The 22,967-nt window shown below is 39.2% G+C and overlaps 1 protein-coding gene across 13 annotated transcripts in view; it reads left to right on the top strand.

Moving 5' to 3' along the window:
• Positions 1-22,017, top strand: part of cacna1da (calcium channel, voltage-dependent, L type, alpha 1D subunit, a) — a 53,914-nt gene extending 31,897 nt beyond the window's left edge. For 4 of the 13 annotated variants that reach the window (XM_067504725.1, XM_067504722.1, XM_067504714.1 and 1 more), the window contains 27 exons: positions 579-685; positions 2,031-2,118; positions 2,230-2,337; positions 2,448-2,500; positions 2,582-2,728; positions 2,826-3,027; positions 3,392-3,550; positions 3,952-4,062; positions 5,281-5,364; positions 9,070-9,102; positions 10,031-10,159; positions 10,246-10,311; positions 10,408-10,499; positions 10,613-10,772; positions 11,157-11,284; positions 11,394-11,490; positions 11,608-11,710; positions 11,845-11,946; positions 13,427-13,560; positions 14,392-14,508; positions 14,940-15,328; positions 16,553-16,579; positions 17,214-17,342; positions 17,461-17,600; positions 17,918-18,024; positions 18,318-18,635; positions 18,777-22,017. In XM_067504725.1, the coding sequence (XP_067360826.1) occupies positions 579-685; positions 2,031-2,118; positions 2,230-2,337; positions 2,448-2,500; positions 2,582-2,728; positions 2,826-3,027; positions 3,392-3,550; positions 3,952-4,062; positions 5,281-5,364; positions 9,070-9,102; positions 10,031-10,159; positions 10,246-10,311; positions 10,408-10,499; positions 10,613-10,772; positions 11,157-11,284; positions 11,394-11,490; positions 11,608-11,710; positions 11,845-11,946; positions 13,427-13,560; positions 14,392-14,508; positions 14,940-15,328; positions 16,553-16,579; positions 17,214-17,342; positions 17,461-17,600; positions 17,918-18,024; positions 18,318-18,635; positions 18,777-19,082 (3,636 nt within the window). In that variant the 3' untranslated portion in view covers positions 19,083-22,017. Of the gene's footprint in view, positions 1-578; positions 686-2,030; positions 2,119-2,229; positions 2,338-2,447; positions 2,501-2,581; positions 2,729-2,825; positions 3,028-3,391; positions 3,551-3,951; positions 4,063-4,893; positions 4,978-5,280; positions 5,365-9,069; positions 9,103-10,030; positions 10,160-10,245; positions 10,312-10,407; positions 10,500-10,612; positions 10,773-11,156; positions 11,285-11,393; positions 11,491-11,607; positions 11,711-11,844; positions 11,947-13,426; positions 13,561-14,391; positions 14,509-14,841; positions 15,329-16,552; positions 16,580-17,213; positions 17,343-17,460; positions 17,601-17,917; positions 18,025-18,317; positions 18,636-18,776 lie in introns of those variants that run through there. The other 9 variants (XM_067504726.1, XM_067504720.1, XM_067504721.1 and 6 more) reach the window with 6 other exon arrangements.
• The last annotated feature ends 950 nt before the right edge of the window (positions 22,018-22,967 follow it).

Genomic DNA, 22,967 nt, shown 5'->3' with positions numbered 1-22,967 from the left:
CTTTACTTTTATTATTTAAAGAAGAGTTATTTTCGCTGGTTATTCGCCTTTGCCTGCTGTACTCTGAAGTTTAAATTGGGAGCTTTTCCCCCCTTATTCTGAACTATTAAAGAACATAATGGAATGTGCTTTAAAATGACGGTCCACATGAATGTGACAGTAAGGCCATTTTCACTTTCCAATCACTATAACTAGAGCTCTTTCAGGTAGTAAATACCCCTGACATCGTGGCAACAAAATGCATGTTTTATTGCCTCACCTCATAGTAGATTGTGAAATGAATGACTTACTACTACATTCATGTAGTACAGGGCCGTGGGGGTGGCGATGGTAGACTTAGCCTCCTGTTTCACTGCTCTGAGCTCGCCACCCTGAATCAGAGTGATCAACAAGAGTGTGGAGCGTGTGCGCTTGTTTTACGATGGGGTAGTGGGAACTGAGAATATAATTTTATTATCTACCATGTTTTTAACTGTTCTGTACGTCCATGTTCTAACATGAGTGTATCTCTGTGTGTCTAGTGCTCATTGTGTTTTTCTTTGTAAATGGCTCCTCTAATATTCTCTTCCTCTCCTCAGATGACAACATATGGAGCATTTCTCCATAAAGGGGCTTTCTGTAGGAATTACTTCAATCTCCTGGACTTGTTGGTGGTGGGAGTTTCCCTTGTCTCTTTTGGCATCCAGTGAGTACAGACATATTTGCTTCCTGATTGTTGTACAAACAACGGAGATGCAGAAAAGTTTTAGATTTTGACTTTTTGATTAAATAATTCAAGGTATGGTGATACAAAACTCTTCAGAAATAATACAAGAACTAAAATTCCCCTTTGAAGAATTCCGATTTGTAATTTAAGGTAAAATTATGAAGCCCCAGGTACCGAAACACTACACTCCGATGTTTTTCATGCTTTTCAGTGCCCTCACGCAGACTGTTCAAACATTCAAGTGTCCTACTTACAAACCCTAAGGGTAAACCTGCTTCAACACATAATAAGCTGCACCTGAGCAGCTAGTTAGGTAAATACTCACCTTTTCATTCCTCGACTGAATCCACTTGGTCTGAATGTGGCTAATAATTCTTCTTGACACACAGTTGGGACTGTCTGCACATCCATCACATGCTCCGTTATAGGCTCCCTTAGCTTCTTTTAAGACAAAGATTTTAGCAAATGACAGGGATTCAGCCCCAACTTTTACTGCTTTACACCTTCCTGGGGCAAGGAGACATTGGCATTTTTGCATTAGCATTAGCAGAGTCTGACATGCAAGGGTTGTGCCAAAGTAAGCTATAAAAATTTGATTTTCTAATAGACACGGATTGTCGCACACTGGAGGTGGCTGGCACAAACCCAGAGAACAGATGAGACATAAAAGAAAAATTCCATTCTAAAACACAATAATTAGCTGTAGTTAAAACATATGTTAAAACACTGACAATATGGTTTCTAAACATGTAACTGCATAAAGTAACTAATAATAATATCGCTAAACTTATGAGGTAACATGTTACTGTGTTAATTTAAAGTGATGATTATGTTTTGAATCTAGCTATAATTGGAATTACTTTGCATGCTGCTCTGTAGCTTGTGAGATTCACACCAGGGGTTAAAGAATCATATGATTGTACTACAATTGTATTACTAATATTATTCTTAAAGGTAACTACAATTTTCAAATAAGCTTATGTTATTTGCCTGTGATATGTGGTTAAGCATAGAGGAGCAGAACATGCTCAATTAAAGTAAAATCATATTTAAGTACACTACTTATAGAGAAGCACTTTTCACCACTGGTTGCATGTTTTCTGTTTAACCATTTATCAACAGCCCTTTTACTCCATCTCAGTAGTTCCAAGAAGGTTTTGACATGGTAGCTATGGGGAGGAACTAAACCTAGTCCCTGGTACCTCCAGCTGATACACTTTTATTGCTATAATGGTTCATGGGCCTAGAAACATGTTTCTCTTACCTTCTTTGCAATAGCCTATATTTGTAAATGACATTTTACCTATTTGTTGTTATTGTTCAGATCGTCTGCCATCTCAGTGGTGAAGATTCTGAGGGTTCTTCGTGTTCTCCGACCCCTAAGGGCCATCAACAGAGCCAAAGGTCTCAAGGTGTGAAAAAGTCATCAGGCAGCTTGTCCATGTTATTAACCACAAGCTTAGACCTTTCCATTCAGTACCACTGCAACCAACTTTAAACATGTTTATCTCTCTGTCTCACAGCACGTGGTGCAGTGTGTGTTTGTGGCCATTAGAACCATCGGTAACATTATGATCGTCACCACTCTGCTTCAGTTCATGTTTGCCTGTATAGGGGTGCAGCTTTTTAAGGTCAGCACCACAGAGGTTGAATAAAATCAAAATTACAATGCCTGGGAAATTGGCTTATTAATTTTAATACAGCATTGAAGGGAACATTTTTTGTGTTTTTGTCTTTTCAGGGAAAGTTCTATCGCTGTACCGATGAAGCCAAGTCGAGCCCTGACGAGTGCAAGTTAGTTTAACTCTTAATTTTTTGCATTTGCAATCCCAGTTTGAGACTTAACCCCCATGCTCCCTGCTATTTTTTTCTTAGGGGCACCTACATTCTTTATAAGGATGGAGATGTCAACCAGCCCACCATCCACAAACGGCACTGGCACAACAGTGACTTTAACTTTGACAACGTCCTCATGGCTATGATGGCTCTGTTCACTGTGTCCACTTTTGAAGGCTGGCCTGCGTACGATTCTAAGTTTTAATACAAAGGTTTCATTGTATGTGTTTTTAGTGGACCTGTTGCCTGTTTGGCTGCAGTACATGTTTTCTTCTTTTCTCAGGTTACTCTACAAGGCCATTGACTCAAACAGGGAGAACCTTGGCCCCATTTACAACTACCGTGTGGAGATTTCCATCTTCTTCATCATCTACATCATCATCATTGCTTTCTTTATGATGAACATCTTTGTAGGTTTTGTGATCGTCACATTTCAGGAGCAAGGAGAGAAAGAGTACAAAAATTGTGAACTCGACAAGAACCAGGTCAGAGTCAGCAGATTTACAAGACTGTGGTGTGTGGACGGTGTGTTTTGTGTGTTACGAGAAGTCTTGTTCAAATTATGCAAGAAACTGAAGTTAGTGTCTTCTGACACTTTGCGTTAGGGTACATACTGAAAATGCATAAATATGTTTTCAAAATTTCTGAAGAGATTTATTGTCCTGTTGGAAGAATATTTCTTATTTCACTAGATTACATAACTCTAATGAGTAAATATGAAATTATTTTTATAATTTATTACTGTTCACATACCTTCTAAAACAATAGTCAACATAATAAAATTAAAGTATGAAGCATGTTCACCATGGAGCATTTTAACAACCTTTTGTCATGGTTATTTCTGTGCAGCGTCAGTGTGTGGAGTACGCTCTCAAGGCACGTCCACTGAGGAGGTACATCCCTAAGAATCCGTACCAGTACAAGTTCTGGTATGTGGTAAACTCGACTGGGTTTGAGTACATCATGTTTGTGCTCATCATGCTCAACACACTGTGCCTGGCTGTTCAGGTAAGAATTCAAGTTGCATATCATGACTGGTCAAGGCAGTGTTTATATTAGTAAGGAATGCATCTGGGAGTTTCCACCTGCTTAGTTGGCATAATTGCCATACAATAGCATTTTGTGCCAACATGCTAAATACAATTATGTGACTTTGACAGTGGCAAAATCAAAAATGGCAATTCTCGAAGGCTGAAGTAAATTGAATCCTGAACCTCTGTGCTATCATTACACAGAAATATGCTATATAGAGGTGTTTTTACAAATGTTCTTGTTCCGATATAATGTATTACAGTGCGCTTTCTTCTTTGAGGCCAGCCTCTTTGTATTTCTTTACACTAATAGGTTTGAAAATTGCCAATTTTTACTGTGTTGTTCTTTAAGATTTTTTCTGTTTCCTCTGTCTCTAGCACTACGGGCAGTCAGCAATGTTTAACTATGTAATGGACATTCTCAATATGGTCTTCACTGCTGTCTTCACTGTGGAAATGGTTCTCAAACTCATCGCTTTCAAACCCAGGGTGAGCTACAGAAGGCGACAAACACACATAGACTCAAGTAAAAAATATAGTTGTTATAACACATGCACGCACACACACACATGCACACACTTTCTGTTGTCTTTGCAGTCATAGACAAAGTAACTATCACACTAAATACCAACCCACAAGCCTTACACTAACCTAAACCTAAATATTTTCTTTAACCCTGCAACTGCCTTTGGAAGTTGTCAGGGTTGAACCTAAAACGCTCTCACAAGAAGTTCAAAATATGTCCAGACAACTGCATAACGACACTTTCTCAGAGTGTCATTTGAAGATTGATACCAGTTTTATGCCTTTACACTAAAACTACATAATAATTACATACAAAATTAAGAGCAGTATTGATTTTCTCCTCTTCAAGCATATTTTTTCCATAATGTTGAACTTAATTTAACAGAGGAGGAGCATATGTGAATGTGTGAAAACCTGTTGTTTTTACATTTACCCATCAAGTGTGCTGTTCCTCCAACAGCTCTTTGTTGCCAAGAAGGACAGGATGCTAGTAAGAGACAAAGTGTGTTGTGCAGTGCTGATATTTTTAATAAACAGTTCTTACCAGCAGTGGTTTTGCATGTAAAAAGGGTGGCAATGTCAGTTTGGCGTGCATTGAGTACTTTGCAGCTCAGCCACAATCTGTATAAACCTGTGCCCTATAATCATGAGCCCCTCAGCTGAAGTAGCCAGCAGGGGTTCCTGTGTGTTTTAAATTACCTGCATAGGTGAATTTAAATATCAGTCTGAGAGTAAAGACTTTGTTTTTGCTGATCTTACATCCAACTCACCCACCACTTGCTCCACCTCACTCAGGGCTATTTTGGGGATGCCTGGAATGTGTTCGATGCTCTGGTTGTGATTGGCAGCATAGTAGACATTGTCCTCAGTGAGATGGATGTAAGTAAGCTCAGCCATCACTGCCCTCACTGCTATCTGAGCTTTCTCTGCACGGGCAACCTCACCAGCAGGTTTCTTTGGCAGGACTTAAATTTCTGGCTTTAATCTGATCTTTCTTAACACGTTTACTTCTTTTTTCTCTCTTTTTGTCCTCCCCTGATCCTGCCATTTCATAAAACCTTTATATAATTCCCTTTTGTTCGACTATTTTCTTCCTTTCCCTGGTAATGCTTCCCTCCCCATCTCTTCCATGACACCTCTGTTTCATGATTGTCTCTTCCCTTGCGTGTTGTGCATTAACAGCACTATTTCGCTGATGCTTGGAATACATTTGATGCCTTAATTGTGGTTGGTAGCGTCGTCGATATTGCTATCACTGAAGTTAATGTAAGTATTACTTTTTTCTGCCTCCTAAGTTAAACTGAAGCCTTATAGGAAAGTCACATGGCAAATGTCAGTAATTGTCTTAATGTAGCCACATGTAAATTGTAGCATCAATAGTAAAATCTTACCACTTAAGCTAACATGTTTGTGATCAATGATAAACTTTAAATTTCAGTTTACATAATTAGTAGATTGAAAGGTGTCGTTGGCTTTGTCAATAAAGCTTCAGTTTGACCTTCATTTATAAGTTGCACTCTCTAGTTAATTCTATTGTTTGTTGGAATTTTCCTTTTTGTCTACATTTCACTGTCATCGTGTTGCAGGAGTGTCTGTTACAGGACTAATGATATTTGTGATGAACCTGCTTATTGTTAACCTTTTGGCAATGAAAATATGTTTCCAAAACAGGAGTTGTTCACATTTCTGATGACTGTATGTATTTCAGATCAGGATGATTTATGTTAAGCTTTCTAATTCTTATTCTTGTTCACTTTGTTTCCATAGAAACTTGTAGAGGCAAGTATGGCAATGAATGAAAATGTTTGTGTGTAACCTGTTGTTTTTTTACAACTTTATCTTGGGGACCCCTTTACGGTGCAAGGGATTAAAAGTAACATAATATCTAATGCTATATTAACTTGAGCAAAATTAGATCATAGTAGTTTTGCTGTGTAGAAACACACATTGAATTTAATTGAAAACTAATATTTATCAAAGTCAGTCAGCTGCTTTACAAATTGAATTTCAAGTTCTGATAAAATAGTGGATAACTGGTTTTCTACTTTAACAATCTACAGCGATTAATTGCTTTTTATGAATTTGCTTTGCACAAAAACAAAAATTACATCTATGCCATGTTTGCATATGTTAGATATACAGTATTATATGTTTTGAGATTGACTGGTGCAAACCTGTTCAACATTGTCAGATACATAATCAAGAAAACAAACACCAGGAATGCAGACAGTCCAAATTTTAAGTTTTTAGGACATATTTACACTGATGACAGTGCTGGTTATAGGTGCAGGGAACAAGACTCACAGCTCGACTTGCCGTTCTTTCCATCTTCTGAGTGCTCTCACGTCTGAGCTGCAGTGCTGTTTTTTCTGGAGTTATGGCTTATGTGTTCAGTGTTTTCTCAGTTTGTGTTCCAAAATATGTGTCTGCATGAGTGTATAAATAAGCACTAACTTTGTTTAAATCATACAATGGTTGTTTATTTGGGTTATTGATTGTTCTGCATGTATATCTTACTTGAGTACAGTACATACTTTAGGGTCGTATGAGTGTATATATAGATATGTGTGTTGTGAATTTTGGAGACGTGGTGTTGATTTCACAAGGGCTTTCATGGGGGTTCTTGTGAGGCACCATTCATCTGCCACTGATGTGTTTGTGGTTTGCATTGCATGGTGTCATTGCACTGCTCCCTTCAGTCAAATGTAATAGCTGATCTAGATGGGATTTCTTTTTTAACTAATGGGTTTTTGCTACGTGCTTGCTATTATCCATTACAGTCATGAGTTGTGTTGTTTGGTTTATCACCTGACAACTGTGACCTCTCCAAATGCATGCTGTAAAGTGTCACCCATTCTTCTCATTCCCTAACATCCTTTCCATGTCCCACCTCTCACAGATGGCGCTTGGCCACCCAGCCCATGCCCCTCCGGTCAGTTGTTTTCATAGAGCTATGTGATGTTTGAGCTTTCTTTCTTTCTTGCCATACCCGTCAATCCTTACCTCCAGACAGAATGGCCCTGGAGCTCAGAGCTTGAATGTCCATCCTAAACAGCATTAAGGGCTGTTTTATGATAGAATATGTGAATCTCAGCCTCTCCATAAAAAAAAGAGACTTTAAACTTTAACTTTCCTCAAAGTTGTGTGGACCGCTGCATCCTGGCATACAGCTGACTTAATGCATCTATACTGAGGAGAACAGAACAAGTCATGCAGTGTCCTGGAGACAGGTGCAGATTGAAATTTTAAATTAAGCTTCAGTCATCAAATTAAGAAAAAGTGTAAGCATCCCTTCACCACACTGATCAGGTAAGAGTCTGTGTGTGAAAAAGCAGATCAGAACACACTAATCTAGTTCAGATTATCGTACATTAACACTGATGGTGGTTTAATGCAGCTGAGTCTGAGGTTCTTTGATGATCTTGTGTTTGTGCCTTTGTGAGTGATTGTCTCTGTGTTTTGTTCTGTCTTCCTGTAGTGAGCTCTTAAAGCTCAGAATGGAGCTCATGTGTAGCGCAGGTGTGTAGACTCCAGTCAGGTGCATGAACACTCCTACAGTAACTCTGTCCCTCTTTACACCTGTCTGCCTCTCCTCTTCAGTTCAGTATGTATCAATCTTTCTTGTTTTTCTTTTCCAAAAATTGGTCTCGGTCTGTTTTCTCCTCCACCTTCTCTGTCTTTTTCTTTCCCCTCTCATTTACTTCTTTCTGCACCCGACTGTGAGAGCGCCCTGCTATGGCAGTTTTGTTACAGGCCACTACCGACATGCATGTGTTGCTGCATTGCTAGCAGTTGACCAATGGCTCCTCATCATCCAAATGTTTTGCGTGTGTGTGCACAGTGCTTCCCCAGCAACATGGCAATGCAGAACGCATGCTCCATCACTGCTGTGGCCAGGATTACCTAAAGAACCTCCTCAAGCTAATTCTACATTTTATCATTTCTGCTTATTCTGCACCTCATATGAATGGTTGTATTGGGCTGGGGGATTTGAATGAAGCCATATCTCTCTGGAGTATATTTTCTCTTGAGTTAAGCTTTCATTTGGCGTGAAATCACACTCTCATTATTACAGGTTAAGTCTAAGCACAGCCACTATGAAATTTCATAGTGTACAAATGCTTGCTGAGGACCTTTGAAAGCCTATAGTCACTTATGAATTGCAAAAACAAATTATGTATGGGTGCAGACATGTGTGTGTTGGTCATCACTTTCATTTCAGATAAAAATTATGATTTCTAATATACTTCGTTGAAATTACAGCCCAATGAAGAGTGAGCACCTTAGATGGACTGTATTCCTTTGATGGGTGATGATTATGCACACAAAGCATGAATATTCAGTTGACTTATAAGTGGACGTGTAGTTGTCTGCTTTTAAGTCTATATGAGGAATTATAGCAAAGGTAGAACCACTGTAAAATAGCAGATGGTGCTTTAATCATGACATAAATTCATAACTTTTGTTATGTCAGTCTGACAACTTCTTATTTACATTGCCTAAAGCCTGACAAAGGCATATTAGCTTTAAAACCCATTTAATCCCATCAGTTATCAACATTACACCGGGGTAGTGATAAAGTTGTGTGCCAGTCCTACATGTCACTTAGTATTTAAGTAATTTTATGTTGTTTGTTAGTCTGACATGCACTTATTATTTCCCACATAGGAATGTGACCTTGTTGTGTGGTAGTCCCTTAATGTCTTAAGAAAATATGTGCCATTATATAAAACATAAATATAGCGTGTGTGCAATAGGGTGTAGATACACCTGTGTCTGTTATAGTGAAACAATAAAACAGTTTTGTCCTGTCATTGAGAAGACTAGTGAATTGATTTTGTGTCCTGTCTGATGTTTCCTGATGTTGCGTGATTAAGACCTTACAAATGTAATGTTTGCTTGTTTTGGCCCAATGTGTGTGGGACCTGCAGGCTCTGTACAAGTCATTAATACAGGTCTTTGATTTTAAAGCCAACGGAGACTCCTCAGGTGGATGAGATGGGGGTAAGATGCTCCACCCCTCCCCCTGCCAGGGCCATGCCGTGTTTAGATTTGTATTTCTTTCCATTTTTTTTTTCTGTTGTCTTCTTCCCCTCCTATGATCTATTGCTTTTTTTTCTTTGTTTAATTTTCTTTCTCATGTTAAGGTTTTCGTTCTCTCTTTTATCCATTCTCTATTTTTGTTCCCGCACTTTTGTTTGTTTGCCTAAAATCATAAGGTTGCTTTTTATTTTCCTAAATGTTTGGAGTTATTTCTAATGAGAGTGTGTCACTCAAACGTGACGCAGTGTGTCCTGTCAGGTAGAAGTGGTTTTGGGCCACTTCTCACGTTTGTACTGTTGACACTGCTATATGGTCTCTCCCAACAATCTTGCGTGGGGTAGTGACCAATGGATGACCCCTGGGATCAGGTCACCCAGCTCTGACCTGTGAACCTCCTGGCCGACCCATTTAGGTCGGTCCCACTGTGACTACGCATGCAGTGACTCTGGACTGAGGGTGCCATGCTTGTGCAGATGTGTCCTGTCAAGTATGGCAAGGTTTTCTCCAGCATGCCTGCCTCCTTGCTTCCTTCCCTGTAGGTCTGTCCAGATAAGGGCTCCTGACAGTGCTTTGGACGCTGACAAACAGAAACATATCTGCTGCAGCTGCATTGCTTGACTTAATTGAAATTCTCTGTTCTATTTTATTCAATTATATTTTGACCCACTGTGCAAATCTACTGTAAATGGACATAAACATCTATGTTAACACCAGAAAAAAAAATTCAGAACTAGGTTTTTGTTGCAGTGATGCTTTCTCAGCTCATATGTATCTGGTACTGAGGTCTCAGTTCAGGCTTCATTATCGCACGAAGCACAGCCAGGTTCTCTGTGTTCACTCCATACTGTGTACATACCCTGTCCTCTTAGGCTAGATTGTTTCTCCACAGAACACAGAGGACAGCGCTCGCATCTCCATCACCTTCTTTCGTCTGTTTCGAGTCATGCGGCTGGTCAAGCTCCTCAGCAGAGGGGAAGGCATCCGGACCCTGCTTTGGACTTTCATCAAATCCTTCCAGGTGAGGTGTTGTAGAATTAACTGATAAGATTCTGAGGGAAATTTTAAAGTCACTTGTTCTAATTTTCTGCTTTGTTTTGGCTGAAGGCTCTGCCATATGTTGCTCTTCTGATAGCCATGCTGTTCTTCATCTACGCTGTCATCGGCATGCAGGTTGGATACTAAATGTGACAGAAAACATTTTCTTAACTTGTCATCCATTTTTAAGAGGTTAAAATTGTATTCATATGGACAATAATTTTGCTTTAGATGTTTGGAAAGATTGCCATGGTGGATGGCACACAAATCAACAGAAACAACAACTTCCAGACCTTCCCTCAGGCAGTACTGCTTCTTTTTAGGTGTGTAGGGATCTCAGCTCAGCGGTTATATAACGTTGCAGTATGTTTTAGTTTATTGGACTTTTATTTTTTCAGGTATTTATTTTTGTCGGTCATGTCTGATTGTTTCCAAGGTGTGCCACTGGAGAGGCATGGCAGGAGATCATGTTGGCCTGTATGTCAGGAAAACTGTGTGACCCAGAGTCTGACTACAACCCCGGAGAGGAGATGACATGTGGCAGTGGATTTGCAATAGTTTACTTCATCACATTCTACATGCTCTGCGCCTTCTTGGTATTTAAAATATGTTTTGTTTGGTATCACTTATTTACTTTTCTTAGTACTACATGCTACAGATATTACATTTGTGTCAGACTGACTGTGTGCTGTCAAACTAAAGCTAATTTCATGATTTTTGCCCTGTTGTGCAAGATTTGATCCCAACACTACACGTTGTCCCTGTAACTGCTGTAGAGACAAAGAAATATAGTTGAAAGTAGTGGGTGACTCAAATGCCACAGCAGTGTGTGTTTATCACAAACATTACTATCTCGATACAATATGTGATGTATGCATTTACAGTTTTTCACACCTTTTAGAAACTAATGAAAAGGCAGCAATATGCTAAACAAATAAAAGCATATCAGATAAGTAAAAGCCTATCTTGTACATCTCCAGATTATCAATTTGTTTGTGGCTGTCATCATGGACAACTTTGACTATCTGACACGTGATTGGTCCATTCTCGGTCCTCACCACCTTGATGAGTTCAAGAGAATTTGGTCAGAGTATGACCCAGAGGCCAAGTATGTGCTTTATTACCTGCAGTACCTGAATGTATTTCCTATATACATCCTTGCAGTTGCTCTCTGTCAGACTTACTAATGACTGACTGTATGCCTTTTAATAATGCAGGGGCAGAATTAAGCATCTGGATGTTGTAACCCTTCTTCGTCGTATCCAGCCTCCTCTTGGCTTTGGCAAACTGTGCCCTCACAGAGTGGCTTGCAAGGTTCTTTTTTTTTCATTCCATATTCAATTATCAGATTTATAAAGGTCACAAAGAACTATTGTCTGTTTATCTTGCTATATCTTCCATGTTAATAAAGCCCTCTATGTGTTCTTTCAGAGGCTAGTAGCCATGAACATGCCTCTGAACAGCGACGGCACAGTCATGTTTAATGCCACTCTATTTGCACTGGTACGAACAGCTCTCAAGATCAAAACAGAAGGTATGAGCCTAAGATGGTGCACATTCACTAGGTCTGTTGTTTCACTAGTTCCTGTAATTGGAGTGCTGAAATTAAAATGGGTGTTGAACTGAAAAGCTGGTTTCTCAGGGATGTGTTGTCTCCCTGTGGTGCAGGTAATCTAGAGCAGGCCAATGAAGAGCTGCGGGCTGTTATCAAGAAAATCTGGAAAAGAACCAGCATGAAGCTGCTGGATCAAGTAGTTCCTCCTGCTGGTGGTTAGTGGAATTGGCACATTTGTCGATGAAATTTCATACACCCTCTAGTCCTTCTGCTATCTTTTGACACACAAACCAAGCTACAAGAGCCTGCACAGAATAACACACACACAGATACACACACCATATGCTGCCCACATGCTGTTTACGTTAAATTACAGGAAGCTCAAAACTGCTCATTCATAACTAAAAATATACACACACAGATTCTTATGCAAAAGTAAAGCTGTATCGTGCTGTTTTTGCTCTGCTCACGTTCTCCTGGTTGCCCCCTCAGCAGTGTGTTTCTTATCTATGTGTACTTAATCCCCACTCCTCCCTCCTGGCCTGGATGCTGATGGAAGCCTGTGGCTGTCTGCTGGGCTGTGGGCTTGCATGGCCTTGTAGACCACTGAGCCAGTGCATGTTCTGTCTTTCTCACATCTCTCTCTCTCTCTCACTTTTCTTCTTCATCTGTCTCCTCTGTATTTCACTGAATTTTTCTCTGTCTTAATCTTGGTCCTCTGCTTAGTGCTTGAGCTTCCACAACTTATTCACTTTGCACATTTATATTCTGTATCCAAAACTCTGAAACACTTCAGAATATTCTGAAGCAGTTCTGTTTTAGGGTGGTGGCATGGAACTAGTGTTGCCTCTTTCTCTGATCTCTGTCCCCAGTGTACTTGTTCAAAGTGATTCAGACCCCTGCTTCAGAATGATTCTCATGCACTCTCATACGCTCTGAAAAAAATATATAGATTTATGAAAAAAGCACATGCCCAAATGAGGTTTCAAGTACAGTATTCACTAAGTAGCACACATGTAATATAAAGGCATACATGTGCACAAACAGGCAAATTTACACAAACGAAATGACATGTATGATGCATAGATCTGCTTGCTTGCATGTGCTAATGTAGTAAGGTAAAGACCACCTCCCGGCTTCCAAACGAAACATTATTTGAAATACTTTACATTTCAGCAGAAACCACAGTTTTTCACAGTAATGTTTTCATTAGTAATGTGTGTCATTTTTCTATTTCTTTATGTTTATTCTGGTCATGTATCAGTAGCACAACACAATAGGTTTGATTACCGTGAGGTTGAAGGGTGATTAATTATATTAAATAATAATTAGATGAAAAAAAAATATTTAATATTAGAACATCATTTGGATCATCTAAAGCTTTTTAATTTTTGAAATACTCCCAAATTGAATGCACATATGTGATTTTGTGTTCTTTTTGAAATACGGTGAAGTGGGGCAGACTGAGGTACAGTATTTACACATTCAGGGAGAACGCATATAGTTTGGATTAAAACCAAATTTTTAATTGAAATTGAAGCCCACTTTGTGCCCACTTTTCCGCAGTCCTAAATTAATAGACCCAGACTTTTATGGAGAAGGGAAAAAATAGGAGAAGAGTGTCTCCTCTCTCTCAGGGTTCTGTGTTTAGTGACCTGCTGACACAGGAAGCATTTGTGTGGTCTGTTCACTCAGATGATGAGGTAACCGTGGGGAAGTTCTATGCCACCTTCCTGATACAGGACTACTTTAGGAAATTCAAGAAACGTAAAGAGGAAGGCCTGGTGGGTGCCCACCCCTCGCAGAATAACACAGCCATTGCTTTACAGGTGAGTCTCACAGAGTTTGTGTGTATTTCTTAGTGTGTGTTGTGTTACGTGTGAGACAGGGGAGAGAGATGTTAAATATTGTGTAAACACTGTAATTTTGTCTGCAAAATGTGTATTCGTACATTTCATTCAAATGTCATCAAGTGTGCTAATGTTATGGTTTATGGCTCAGCAGGACGTTCATGATCTTGATGTACAGTATGAATCTGATAAAGTGATTTATATGTTTTTGGTGGTATTTGTGTCTTTGTCTTTATATATCACATGTTGATGTTAAGCATGGGTCATCATCTTCAGCCAGCATTTCATGTGTTTTACGTGTGTCACAATTCATTCATCCATTCACATGCAAAGCTCATTGCCATTTCTTTTACCTCATTTTGTACGATATATGGCTTGTGTAATCATATTTATCATTGTGAGACAGTAAACATGACTAACTTTTAGTTTATTTCTAATAAAATCTTTGTGAATATTGTGCTTATTTAGTTAGGTACACTCACAAAGGCAAGAGGAGGAAGAAAACTAATTTTACTGCTCTTACTGAAGCATATGTGAAAGCAAGCACAGGTGGAAGCTGCACAAACAATTTCAGCTAAGTAGTGTTCACGGCAGGGTGCATTCAAGAGAGCACATTTGTCTGTCTGTGTGTTCTCATCTCTCACAGTCTTGTCAGTACTGTAAATGTCAGGTGGTGCACACTCCCGCACAGTTGTGTGTATTCCCAGTATGTGTGATTGTGGTGACTGTATGATGTGAGTTTTCATACTGTGAGTTGTAAGATGCAGGTCCCAGCTGTAGTGCTTAGTCCTCTTATTGTCATGGTTACAGGCTGGCCTTCGCACGCTGCATGATATTGGCCCTGAAATTCGCCGAGCGATATCATGTGATCTGCAAGATGACGAACTAGTAGACTTTATTCCAGAGGAAGACGAGGAAATTTATAGGGTAACCGATTTTATTTTACCTGAGAGAAGGAATGCTTTTGACAGAATTAACATATTGTACTTGCAATAAATTTACAAACTGATGCCCTCCAATGGTATACTGTAAAAGTGCTCTCTATAAAAGGGAATAGCTAAGCTAAATCTATAGTGGATGTATTTTCTATCATTTATGATATTGCTACAATATGCAGCTTTTTGTTCACTTGGTTTATTTTTGCTTAAGTTTTTCCTCCATTTCAGTTTCAACAAACTACAAGTGAAGCATTCATTTTGCTCATGTCATGCCATGAATCCAGCTTCTGAAATAATTTTTGCTCATGTGTTTTCTGAAAAGCCAATCAGCTCACAGACTTAACATCGAAAGCACATTTGTTCCAATGCTCCATAAGAAGTTGAGGCCCTAGTGGTTTTACTTTGAGCATTCCTTTACAGCGTAATGGGGGACTTTTCGGTAACCATCTCATGAATGGTGGCCATCGGCGATCCAACGGGCATCAGACTAACGCCACACAGCGACCTCTGCAGGTGCAGCCTCCACCTCACTATGCCCATATGGAGCAGCCAGTGGGACGCCTGTCTCGTGTCAATGTGATGTCTCACCCCAATCATCATCATCACCACCACCACCATCACAGCCGCCATCACAACTCCTATGGCAAGTCTCCCAAGTCCACCAACATCAACCTCAACAATGCCAACGTGTCGAGTCTGCCCAACGGTGGACACCATCGCTACTATGAACATGCACCTCCCAATGGCTACCCAGGTCTGCGCAGCTCTTACTATGATTACAACAACCCTCGGACACCCCAGGGTCAAAGGTATGCACACAATAACCATCAGCCTTTGATGTGCTGTGGTCCAATCACAGTACAGTGAGATCTGTACAAAGTCAGTTACCAAGCCATTAGTGTTTTCTATAGCCCTTTTTTTGGTGCTGTTGATGTTTAAGCTATAGATGATGGGAAATTATATAATTTCAAGATGTTTTCAGCATAGATTGTTGCTGCAGAAAACATTCTCACCTACATACAGCCAGGGAGTCTTTATGTACTTAACAACAAATTCAAGTTTCAGTTGTTTCAATAAATTACTGGTGTCAACAATCATGAAAGACAAAAACAGGTGAGAAGAGAGGATGATGAAAAGATCAACACAACTCTGACATATATACATTATGAAACCAGGAGATGACCAGCTTATTTTACCGTTAACTTCTGAAGCTGAGAGAAACAGCTTGGCTCAGTCCAATGAGCAGTAGCCTATCATCTATTCATCTAACTCCCCAAAAAATTGTAATTCCAAATTTTTATTTTTTTTTTCATTCCATGACATATTTTGGATTAGGAGTTTCTTTGTTTAGATATATATTTTTAGGATATTCTGTATATATGAAGAAATCAAAACTATAAAATGAAAATAAAATGTTTACATTTTAATTATATAATTAAAATGTCACATTTTAACTTTAAAATTAAAATGTGAGATTAGCTTTTATGCACTGAATGCTTACTGCAACCAAAAGACCTAAAGATATTATCTGCTGTACAAGTAGTATTCTCCCCACAGGCAGGACCCAGCTTCCTACTGTATCACACCTTCCTGTTTCACAAACCTTTATTATAAACTCATCATTCTATAAATGGATCATAAGCCTATTCTCATACTGACAGTTAATTTCATACGTGATCAACAGTATGATTATCTGCTGATATCCCATGTTAGTCAGCTACACCAGTATTTCTTTAGCACCCATGTTTGGGAGACAATTTCATTGCTGCCACTTTACAAAAGAGGAATACTTTTTGTTTCTTATCACAAAAACATCCAATGGAATTGTCAACCAACAGTGGAGTTGATGTCTGCCATCACACACACCTCCTCATACATATATATGATAATGCTGTATATGGTTCATATACTGTATGATATATATGTCACACTTTCTTTTTTCTTTCTTTTTCTTTTTTTCTGTGTTCTCTCCTCCCTTTCTCCTTCCTAACCAAAATGCTTTCTCTTGACCATCTCTCTGCTTTCTTGGACAGAAGGCGCTACTATGAGACCTATGTTAGGTATGTTGTTTTTCTAGGTTTGGCTCCAGCAGTATTTATCATCAACACAAAAAAGGACTTTTTTATGTTTACTTTATTACTTTATTTCAATTTGACCCGATTTTGTATCGGTGAATTATTGCATCCTTGCTAACTCAGTGAGCAATGCGCTTTATGCTCAACTATAAGTCATTTGTCTCCTTATTATGTAATGACATACTCGTGTCACTGCTTTAAAATTTGTGCAGAAATAATAGAAATGTGAGTGGTTGGCATGTTGCTAAGAACAGCTCTGCTTTTCATGCATGTGTCAAAGTAATGTGCTTGCTTGGAAAATTAGGAAGTGTATGAGACCGTTCTGCTAGTCACCAATAGTCACACAGCCCTACACTCAGTTTACTTCATGATTCTAACCAGAAAGAGACTTTAATTAGAATGTCAAAGCGAGTGTTTAGATGGTGGAATATTCCTCTTTAACTCAAAATTTCTACCATTTGGCTTGTCTTTGTCACATAAAAAGAAAAGAGTAATCAGTTGCACCGCTGCCCCCTGAAGGCTTGCTTCTGCATGGCAGTGCATGGCCATTCTGCAGTAAATAACCTCCCTGAACAGTTGCAGCGCAGACTGTGACCTCTGTGGCCTGACTTTTTTTCAGGTCACATGTAGGCGATGGACACCACCCCACCATCCGCAGGGAGGAGGAGTTTGACGAAGACCGCTTCTCTGGGGAGTATTACAGTGGGGAGGAGTTTTATGAAGATGACAGTATGCTGTCAGGGGACAGGTATTACTCTTTCTGATCTTCTTCTGTACTCTGCCAATAACACTTCATTAGAAAAGTTTTGGCTTAGTGCTTATCAAACCGTGTGCTCCAACAAATCCTTAGTTTATTATGTCGACAGGTATCAGAACAGTGACACAGAATATGAGACTCCAAAAGGTTACCATCACCCTGACAGTTACTATGACGACGACGAGCAGCCTCTCTACCATGACTCTCGAAGGTCACCAAAGAGACGACTGCTTCCTGCCACACCCCAAGGTATCTCCTTGTCTAGATATTTGCAGCTTGACTGGCATGTTTTTCCTTTCACTCTGTTTGTCAAGACAACCGATGTTAAATCACTCAGTTGCTCTTTCCTGAACTTTTAAAAAAAATCAACCTTTAGGCTTGCAAAAAACCTGGAAAGATATTATAAAACTGTCTTTTTGATAATTGAATGCACATACGCTGAACCCACAACTATTTTCACTGAACCCACTTGTCCAGTTTCCTGAGAGTTTGGAGTGTTAAAGTTTTGCATGCTGCTTAAGTCTGCTGCATGACACCACTCACTGGTCCACTGCTGGCTCATTCAGGTCACAGGAGGCCATCCTTCAACTTTGAGTGTCTGCGCAGACAAAGTAGCCAGGACGAGCTTCCACATCAACGTACTGCTCTACCACTGCACCTTATGCAGCACCAGGTAACATAGGCACATGTACTGTGTGATCACAGACATTTTTAACACTGTGTTGTGTTTTAGTTTGTTTGAACTGACTTACTACTACGACATTAGTGTTGTCGCAATCCTTAAACTTTTTTATTTATTTATTTTTTTTTTGCTGAATCAAGGTAACATTGTTATGATACGGAAACTGAATGAAACAGCCTGCTTGCTTCTAGGGTGGGGTGGTAGCAAAGTTTAAATATACTCCAACTCCGTATTATGCTGCTCTTTACAATGTGTTTCTTCTTTTTTATCTCATAACCTGTCAGGTAATGGCTGTAGCAGGCCTGGACTCCAGCAGAGCCCACCACCTTTCCCCAACCCGCTCCACCCGCTCCTGGGCCACTCCTCCTGCCACCCCAGCCAGTAAAGACCACTCATCATATTACACTCCTCTCATTCGTGTGGACCACCCACACAGGGAGAGTGCTGCCAGCAGCCAAGTGTCTGTGCGGAAGAGCTCCTGGTACACAGATGACCCAGAGTTCTCCCAGAGGATATACTCACCTGTCCACCTGCAGGTGCCACCTGAGTACCATAACCAGTACCACCAGAAGAGGGGCAGCGCCACTAGCCTAGTGGAGGCGGTGAGTTACATGTGGAGGGGAGAGGTGTACCAGACTAGATAAAGTGATGAGACAAGCACATTAGATTCAAGTTGCTGTCAAAACAAAATTTAGCAGGCAAGACGAGTAAAACAATTTTTTTCTTCCTGTTCTATCGAGCAGGTTTTGATATCAGAAGGGCTTGGGAGGTATGCAAAGGATCCCAAGTTTGTCGCTGCCACAAAGCACGAAATAGCAGATGCATGTGAGATGACAATAGATGAGATGGAGAGTGCAGCCAGCCACCTGCTGAATGGAGGGATTGCCCCAGGGATCAATGGGGTCAATGTTTTTCCCCTTCTGACTCCACGGGACTATGAACTGCAGGACAACGCAGCGAGCTACAGCGACGACGAGCCAGAGACAGAACCCAGAGCTCGTTATGAGGAGGACCTAGCAGACGAGATGATCTGCATCACAACTTTATAGCAGTGGCTGAAGAAATGTGCAATTTTGAACATTGTCAGACTACAATCAATACAAACAAAAATGAAATGCATCTGTTAGCTCTGACCAAAAGAAGTGCCTTTTACACTGAAGAGAAAAGGCATACAGAAGAGAGACACACACACCTGTTCATTTAATTGTTCTCTACTTGCCAGGAAAAGGAGGTCACAGATCCACATACCATCAATGCTGTGCACAGAGGCAGTGACTGGACCCTCCTGTCAAAGGCGTTGACTTGGGGGTGACATACAGGTTCGGCCTACAGGACGTTGCTTCCAGTGAAAGATGGACTGATTGGCAAAGGTGTGAGACTTTAAAGGGCGGGTCTCTAAGGGTGATGACAATCAGATGTACGATGTCATTACCTCAGTCACTTTATTAAGGTTTGGCATATCATGCAAGTTTTCAATGCAAGCATAGAAAGGCATATCTCCTTCTTTAGTTGTTAGATTAACTTGATCCCTTGTTGTTTGAACAGATCTTTGATCACTAAAGCTGAGTCATTAGGTGAAGAGCCACCAGTTAGAGTTGTATGTACCAGATTATGCAGGAATTAGCTGTCCTATTTACAGAATCATTCAACTTGAGATATATACTTTTGAAGCAACAAATGCATTTGTGATAAATGCTCTAGCAGGCAGGTTATTTTAAATTTTAGAATAGCCTGAATATTTCATAGTTGATATGATGTAAATTGTATTATATAACAAAAGAAACTTTGTAAAGAGATATTCTATATTTTGTAATTATGTACCATTTAAAAGATCAGCAATATGGACCCTTGTGACTTCTATTATAAAAGAAAACTTGCATTATTTTATTAAGTAAAATATTTATTTATTGTCTTTGCCTTTTATTGCTTTGCTAATATGCAGCTTTTTTTTTTTTTGCCTTTGGCAGCATTTTTAGGAGGTTCTGCTTGTGTGACAACACTACTGCACAAGATATGCACGTCTTTGATTTCTTAGCGTAGACATACATGTGTTACTTCATCAGACCAACACCAGTTCCATAAGGTTAAGCCACTTTTAAAGGAGCATTTTTAAGAGGCAAGCCTCAAGAATCCAGTGCAGAAACTTTAGACAGATGTGATGAACACATTTGTTTGCATATTTTGTGCAGGGCATGCACAAGATATTTTAAATGTATTTTAGTGCATTATCAATGCTGCTTTTTTAGTTGGTTTCAGAGTCAAACCTAGGTTTTGTCAGCCCTTACTGAAATGCCTTTTTGCTACTGAAAGAAGGAAAATGATAGATGGCGAAGACAGAAATAAATTAATAGTTCTTATAGCTTGTGCTGGAATTCTCCATGACATACGTACTCTTTGTTGGTCATTATGTGATTCCATTAAAACTTTGTACTTGATCTTTGCAGTCACATCTCAGCCTTTGTGTAGTGCGTGAGTGCTCTGAGTCTGCGATAGCAGAAGACACATGCACACATCCAAAATTTTGAAAAATCCAACTGTGTTGTAGGTGAAAGGACTGAGTATCTCCTGGTGTCAGGATGCTGGAGAGAGGCTAAGCAATACTAAACCCCCTCCCCTTTCTCTCTCAGCCTGCCTGGTCCCTGCATATTGTATACCTCTTTAGGTAACAGCATATGACAACTAACAACATATCATTGTCTGAACTTATCTGTCTGTCATAGTTTAGGGTTTAAACGATTAAGTAGGACTGAACCTGGAAATTTTTCCTTGAATCATATTTATTAACGAGAGGTTAAGGAAAACTAACCTGTGATGCATAAAATGGAGCAACTGATGTGCACAAGTTAGAACACATACAACAAAATATCTTTGTTTTTTTATCAGTTTTTTATCATTTATCGATCTAGCACAACAAGGATACTGGAGAAAAAAGTGGCCTTTCACAGGCATTACGAGGTGGAGTTGTTATTAGCACCAAGGATATTTTGGGTACTTGTGCTCTGTTGTTCATGAGTGTTTGATTTGCAGGCGAGTGCGTACTGTACTCTAACTCAACCGAATACTGTCATGAAAATGTAGGTTTTCCATTTTGTGTGCACATTGAAAGGGCTCTTTGACTTGTTTGTGAGTAAAAATATGTGTTCTAGTCCTTTTTGTTGATGACTGTCATATAAAAGGGCCAATGCACATAATGGGCACATTGTACTATTCGTAGCAATTACAGTACTGATGAACTGAAGATATGCATTATTTTGTAAACACTTTTAAAAGTTGTGTTAAACTAAAGATAAAGAGAACTTACTTTTACCTCATGTCAGGGATTCCTGATAAAAGAAAATAATGATTTGGTTAAGTCTATACCAATGGTATTTAAATATTAGCACATAGCTGTTTGTCTTTGCACAAGTAACTGTATAGTGCTTTTGTTTCTCCTTTTTTTAAGATAGATTTGTGTATTTAGGTGAGAAATTTTGTACTTTTTGTGATTGTGTGTATGGTTTAGTGGAATCTCTATTTGTCATTTACACCTCACCTTACAATGCTGGGAATGAAAGAATCAAAAAATATTTTCAAGGTGCACTGTTCCTCTGTTTGCAGGTCGGGGAAAAAAAAAATGGTAAAGTACCAGTTTACAGAGAAACACACTGATTTGAACGTTTCTATAAGTTTTCTTCATATTGTTATAATTATCATTACTATTAAAACTATTAATGTTCTGAAAGATGTAATAAAATAATGTAAAATATGTACAAACATATGGAAAGACCCATGGTAATGTTCTCTACTTGAAAGTCTTGATATTTGCTCCTTAATGTTTTTATTCAGTAAACATCATTTCTCTTAGTAGCAAACGCTTTACTATAACCCTCTAGGTTTTGTATCAATACATTTTTTTGTATTTTTCACTTTATTTTGGCCTTTATTCAAATCAATACTGATATTATTTTCTATTGATCATCATTGAATAAACTTATGCTGAATTACTGTTCTCATTTATTTGTATTGTGCACTTTAAAAAAAAAAATTTCACCACCACCGCCTTGACCCATCCAAGTATAGATGTGATTTCTAAATATAAAACCCACATTAAAAAAACAAGCATTCAGACTCTACTCATAAATGATGTCTTTGTAGCAGGTGACAAAAAGTAGATAAACTGACTTCCACACATTTCAGACAGATCTCATTTACTGGATGGATGCAGGCAGGTCTACATTTCACATGGCTGACACTTTGCTAGTGGCAACCTCCACAGTAGTTGCGGACTCTGACGGCTTATTCTCCATCCAGGGCTCTTTCCCACAAAGGAGGAAGGGCACTGCATATTTCCGAAATTAATGAAATCAGAGCATGAAAGGAACTCATTTCCTACATATGTAGCATAAACACTGATCATCCACAGCATTAACACGGATGGTCTCAATAATGTCAAGGAGGAGGATCAGCATGGTCACGCTGAGCATGGTATTAATGTTGTGGCTGGTCAATGTATTTGCAGACTAATACGAATTATTTGGACAGGACATCCACTGGGACATTTTGCATCTGCTGGCATTAGAGGGCACTGTTTTGTGCTATATCACATGAGGATTAATGCTGCCTTTCATAGCACTTTGTATTGCAGTGCTGTGACAATAGGAAAGTTCTTGTATATTTGAACAAACCTTTGTAATCATTAGTATAAAGATCAATGTGTAGTTACAATATAAAGTTGAACAAAATCCTCCACACACACTAGATGACAGCTGTTGTCTGTAAATTCATGTTTGTAAAAAGCAATATATCCCTGTACTTAAGATGTATATTTCTATTTATTGATTACGCGTTCTAAAAAAAAACAGGTTTTTTCTTGTGGCTCTTGACTCACTGGTAGTCGAGGAAACAGTTCTTTCTATTGTGATTGCCACAAGCTAAATACTATCCCATGCCCTATT

The sequence above is a fragment of the Channa argus genome, chromosome 5 (assembly GCF_033026475.1).
Source record: "Channa argus isolate prfri chromosome 5, Channa argus male v1.0, whole genome shotgun sequence".
NCBI classification, from domain to species: domain Eukaryota; kingdom Metazoa; phylum Chordata; class Actinopteri; order Anabantiformes; family Channidae; genus Channa; species Channa argus.
The sequence above is the reverse complement of the archived record's forward strand: the minus strand, read 5'-3'. Positions and strand labels throughout refer to the sequence as shown.